Source organism: Hydra vulgaris, chromosome 10 (genome assembly GCF_038396675.1).
Source record: "Hydra vulgaris chromosome 10, alternate assembly HydraT2T_AEP".
Classification (NCBI taxonomy): Eukaryota; Metazoa; Cnidaria; class Hydrozoa; order Anthoathecata; family Hydridae; genus Hydra; species Hydra vulgaris.
The window spans coordinates 29569001-29575000 of record NC_088929.1 but is presented as its reverse complement, the minus strand read 5'-3'; the positions used below and the strand labels follow the sequence as shown (position 1 = coordinate 29575000).

Below are 6000 nucleotides of genomic sequence, written 5' to 3'. Positions count from 1 at the left end.
TGGTGGACTACAGCTGGTGTGGTGCATTACGAGCTGCTCCCAACAGGTCAAACCATTACTGGACTGGTCTACTCAGCACAGCTGCAACGAGTTCACGACCTGTTGCTTGTAAAGCAGCCTGCACTGGTGCACAGGAGAGAAGTTCTGCTTCTCCACGACAACGCGAGACCGCACACCGCTCGCGTGACTCAGGACAAGCTCCAAAGCCTTGGTTGGGAGAGTTTGCCTCATCCACCATACTCGCCAGACCTCTCCCCTACTGATTTCCATTTTTTCTTTACCCTGGGAAATCATTTAAAAGGACAGGAGTTCAGAGACCAGGACGCGGTTGAAATGGAGTTGAAACCTTTTATAGACTCAAAGGACCGAGAATTTTTTAGAAGTGGAATAAATAAGCTTGTTTTACGTTGGGAAAAGGTTTTAGATGGTAATGGTGACTATTTTGATGAATAAATGTACTTACTTTTGTCGTTTTGTGTGTTTTTATTATATACGGAAAAACCGCACGAACTTTTTTGGTTACCTGATAGCTATATTTTATTCAAAAAAAACGAGGTGATCTCAGTGACCACGTGCTCAAATCAATCAATGTTTAAGAAATCAAAAAACCAGCAAAAAAATGCTATGCAAAAACCTTTTTTTTTTCTATTTCTAGTTTTACATTCAATTAAATATATGATTTTTTTAATCTCGCATGAAAATAATATAAAAATTTAACTTCTATCATATACTTTGAAAAGATTTTCACAAAAATGCGAGTTTTTTAAAACCTTAAAAAAACCCTTAAATTATCATAAGTTTAAAAAAACTAAAAATATTTTTTTTTTTTTTTTGTAGAGAATTTAAAACTGAATGCAAAAGAAAAAAAATTTTTAAAGGTTTAAATACGAAAATCACTAAAAAATATGTACAAAATCCTGTTTCCGCTTAGCGATGCATAGTGAGACGGTGGAACCAGACTTACATCCCAATAACCACCAATGATAATGATAATGTTTAATCATACCCCAAAGGATTTTTCTGGATCATGATATCAAGCAACATTTCAAATTTTTCATAAAAGTTATGTTCGATAACAGTACGCAGGGGCGTCGCCTTGGAGGGGGTAGGGGGTTGGGAGTCTCCCCCTCCCAGAATCTAGAAAAGAGAAAAGTTGGGAATTTCCTTGCCACGAGTTGGGACAGTTGGGAAATCGGTGATAAAATCAAAAAATATTTTCCAGTTAAATAAAGTTAAAATGTTTGCAAAAATCCATCAAAGATCTAATTTTTTTTGACTTGGACAAATAAACTTTACGTTTATTAAACGGCTTGAGGCTGTTTTCCACAAGACGAAATAAATTGCTAAGTCATAACGGAACGCCCTTTTGATTTCCACGTTGTTGTTTTTTTTTGCGCAACTTTTTTTTGTTATCAACAATAAAAATGGCAGCTGCAAGTTTATGCAATAAAAATAGCAGCTGCAATTTTATGTGTGACTAAAAGCAGTTATTCATTTTTTTCATACTTTCTACTTTGAAAGGTGAATATTTATTTCCATGAATTGATTTTAACATTTCTGTCTTTGTATAAAAGATATGATAGCATTTAAAATGATATGATTCATTTTTTAATATAATAATTTTATATAAAGCTTTTTATCAGAAAGTATAACAAAATAAATGCTAAACTCTGATATGAACGTTTTGCACCTGTTATTACTTCCAATTATCAGTATACTAAAGTAGGATCAGAATTAGGTTTGTAGGAGTAATAGGCCTAATTAGAATATATAATAGAATTATTAGTCTTATTCTATTATTTTAAGACTCTTATATCTTACCACATTTATTAAGAGTGATAACTTTTATAAACATTGAATCCTTTAAAAATTACGGTAAATTATCTGCGTTTGTTTTCCAGCACTAAATATGAATAGCAAAAGATATAAATTACAATGTTGCGTATGCAAAGCAGTATTTAATAACGACTATAAAACCAGTCATGAAAGATCCGTTCATGGTGGTAGAAAGGTTCGTATACAAACAGTGGGAGCCCCAGAGAATCCTTTTGTAGCCTCTTTAGCTTCAAAAAAACAAAAAATGGAACCTCAGAATGCTGGTATTGATGTCGAAGTGGATGATGAAATACAAAGTAGTGAACATACAAAGTTAGACTAGAAAATAATTGAAACATCGACTTCAACATGTGGTATATCCATAGAAGAAGAAACAACATCTTTTAATAAAAAATTTGAAGAGGACGCAAGTTCAAAAATTCATAATAATGATGCAAAAGGGGAAAACCCGGGTTATGCTGTAGTCCAGGAACAAGCAGAGAAATTTACAGAATTAAATCCTAAATCAGATGATTTAACTCATGACCGAGATAAAAAGGATGACACGAATATTATTAACTTGGATACTACTGAAGTAAGCAGTGAAACAACAAATTGGACTTCGCTCATGGGGAATTTGGGTGTTTTAATAGATAATCTTAAAGATTGTAATGACATTTATAAAAAATATTGTAAAGAAGAATTAGTAAATGAAAAATTCGCTGCAATTGAAATTGTGAATGCAACAAGTTCTGTGGTGGAAATGTCAAAAAATGTTTTGAAAATAGAAAACGCTTTTATAAAAAAACTCGATACCAAAGCTCAAAATATTATAATTGACAAATCAGATTCATCAGCATTGATAAGCCATGACCCAGGTTTACGTCCACATACAATTACGGATAATCAAAAACTGTATTTAATCCAGTTAGTGCCACACCAACCAAAACTTGCTAGTTTCCCAAGTGACGGTAAAAATAGATTTAATCCCCAGTGGTACAAAGAGTTTGAACATTTAGAATACAGCACCCAGAAGGATGCCACATTTTGTTTTGTCTACCGCCTTTTTCCCAAGGGTGTTGGAAAGAAGGGAAAAACTGAAGATGCTTGGATAAATGTTGGAGTGAGATCTTGGTCTAAGATGAAAAGCTATGGGAAAGACAAACTTGGAAAGCTTCAGGCGCACTTTACCTCTCAAGCACATAAAGTTGCATTAAGTGAATATTGTCACTTTCTTATGAAAAAAGGGCATATAGATCACCTTATAGATAAATCCAATAGAATTGCTCTAATAGAAGAGCAAAAAATAGAGGTGCAGAATATAAAAATTGTCGAAATTCTTATCGATACATGCAAGACTTTGGGAAGCCAAGGGCTAGCGTTTAGAGAATCGGACAGTGCTAATCAAGGTAACTTTGTTGCAGTTGTTAATCTTATCTCTCGCCACAATCCCACACTAAAAGCCTGGATTGAAGATAGAGCCCTTCGTCCATATAGAGTTACATACACGAGTCCATCGTCTCAAAATGAAATGATTAGTTTCATTGCAACTGAATTAAAGAGTAAGATCATTGATGAAATTAACAGCTCCAATTTTTTTTCCGTGATGGCCGACACTACTCCCGATATGTCACATAAGGACATAATGAGTATAGTTGTGAGAACAGCCAGTGAAAACGGTGAGATTCGGGAAAGGCTTTTGAAATCCGTTGAATGCACTGATAAGACTGGAAAAGGGATGGCTGAGCTAATTTTATCTTCTTTACATAAAGAAGGCATTGACACATCAAAGATGGCTTTTCAGTCTTATGACTACGCGAGTTCAATGTCTGGACAATTTAAAGGAGTACAAAAGTATATAACAGAAGAAGTTGGCCATAATGTACCTTACATACCTTGTCAAGACCACAGAACAAACACTGCTCTTGAACATGCCTGCAATGTTAATGCTTTAATACAAGAATTGTTTAATGTCCTCGAACAGTTGCATGTTTTCTTCACATCAAGCACAAAAAGATTTAGTCATTCAAAAGAAAAACTTGAAGACATTGACATTGCAATACAGCTTGTAAACCTGTCTAGAACAAGATGGACCGCACGAGCAAAATCTGTTAAGACTTTAAATCAGTGTTTGGAGAAGGTTATTGATCTTCTTCAGAGCATCTCAAATAATAAGGTTTTTGATACTAACACGAGAACTAAGGCAATGGGACTTTTGAAAAAAGTAACAACTTTTGATTTCATTATTACTCTTTTCTTCATGAAGAATATCATTGAGAAGTTAAAAATATTAACTGAAATCTTAGAAAGTCCAAACTTCAATGTCATTGACAGTATTAATGTAATTGAAAGTACTGCCAAGAACATACAAAATATCAGTAACGATACAGATGCTATGAACAATTTCATTGAAAGTGCAGTAATATTTTCTAGGAAATTACACATTGATGCAGAAAACGATTACGAACGACACCATAGATTAATAGTAATGGAGATGAAAGCTTTTTACCGGAAAGAATTCAAAGAGGTCATTGACTCTCTTGCCATAGGTTTAACCGAAAACTCGGCAGCATTAAAGGAAATATTTTCCCCTATCACCAAAATTTTTAGTTTTCCGTTAAATAAGGATAATTTGAGTATTGAAAACTTAACAAAAGCAAGTAAACTTCTCCCTCCTGGATACAAGGATCATATTCCAGACGTTCATGTACTGAAAGGCCAGATGGAAATTTTGATAGATATCTGTTTAGAAGTAGGTGATGGAGATTTTAACTCATCAAGAACACCAGCCAAGACGCTGCAAGACATTTTGTACCATATTGTGAAGTTAAAGGATATACTGAAACAAGCCCATAAACTATGCATTTTTGTAATCACAGCTGCGTATGGTGTAGCATCAAATAAGCGTTCTTTCAGTCAACTCAAGATTGTAAAATCACATCTGAGAACAACAATGAGTGACGAGAGATTGGATAGTCTCATGCTACTGAAGTGCGAAAAAGAACTTTGTGAAGGAGTTAACCCCGAACATCTTGTTAAACGATGGGTCCAGTTGAAGAAACGTCATATTAAAATCAAACAGTAGACAAAAAATGATAGGCTGATGATAAAATATTGTGCGTATAAGTTTTGTAATAAAATAATATTTTCCATATTCCTTTGTACTAACTTATTTCCGTTAAATTTTAAACTGCTATATATGCTGCCAGAATGGTTTGTAAAGTTTATTGAATTTGTCAATTGTAATATTTTTTTGGACTAATACAATTTCACTATGAATGGGTAAAACTTTTAGACGTTTTTTGAATTGAATATTTTGTATATATGTAAAGGAAGCTATGTTTTGTTAATAGAAGTTAATAAATTCTGATAATTGGCAATTCATGAGAGTGAGTGCAGTGTAGTATAACAATCAGTAGATTTTGTAAATAGGAAAGAAATTGATTTCTTGAATTCTTGAATTATAAAAAACAGTTGTGAAAACTATGTTAAGCAGTTGGGAAAAACAAGGTCTCTTCCCCTTTCCTCCCCCCTGGAATTTTCTCACGCAACGCCCCTGACAGTACGGTACATATAACATATACTGTTAGAATAAAAAAATACTCTACACGGTGGAATTCAGTTTAACTAGATCTAGTTTCATAGCAAAAGCTTTTAAGATATTATTCGCACTTAGTATTCATATATTACCTTTTCTATAATAGATATTTCTAGTCTATTATAAATTAAATTGTTTTTTGTTTTCAATCTGACGTACAAATTTAGTTTATCTTCGTTGGACGTATTTGAAAGAACGTTAAAAAAACAACAAAAATTAAATCGATGAAAAAATATCAACTGTCATAAAAGCAGTCCTTAAAGTCCTAATCGTTCTCAAAACTGAACTGTTTCTCCCGAACTGTTTCAAAATGAGAAATAAAAATCTTGTTGAAAGTTGGTTGTGAAAGTTTTATTTCTTACTGAAAATATTTTCTTTAATATTTAAGATTCTGCTTTCAGACTAAAACTTTATGCAATTGTGTTATGAAAATATATTTGTTATAATATGGCCATGGCATTATATAGAGCGCTTCAAATTCAAGAGATCAAAGGATTAATGCCTGCTCTAGCCTCATATGTAACACTGTTAAGAAAGAAGGCTTGAACTTTTTAGCTAAATGCTTCTTTAGAATGCTTAGCGGCAGC

The 6000-nt window shown here is 33.2% G+C and overlaps 2 protein-coding genes across 2 annotated transcripts in view; both read left to right on the top strand.

The window, feature by feature from the left end:
• Window positions 1-453, top strand: part of LOC136086262 (histone-lysine N-methyltransferase SETMAR-like) — a 1257-nt gene extending 804 nt beyond the window's left edge. The window contains exon 2 of the mRNA XM_065808548.1: window positions 1-453. This exon is cut by the window's left edge and continues 577 nt beyond it. Within this exon, the coding sequence (XP_065664620.1) occupies window positions 1-453 (453 nt within the window).
• A 1456-nt stretch (window positions 454-1909) lies between these two features.
• LOC136086261 (uncharacterized) lies at window positions 1910-4900 on the top strand. Its single transcript, XM_065808547.1, has 2 exons — window positions 1910-2132; window positions 2202-4900. Exons 1-2 carry the CDS (start codon window positions 1910-1912, stop codon window positions 4898-4900), a joined length of 2922 nt encoding a protein of 973 aa, XP_065664619.1.
• The last annotated feature ends 1100 nt before the right edge of the window (window positions 4901-6000 follow it).

Coding starts and splice junctions, on each gene's coding strand:
- LOC136086261 (XM_065808547.1), top strand. CDS start 1,910: ATGAATAGCAAAAGATATAAATTACAATGTTGCGTATGCAAAGCAGTA. Junction 2,133..2,201: donor AGTGGATGATGAAATACAAA/GTAGTGAACATA, acceptor GTATATCCATAG/AAGAAGAAACAACATCTTTT.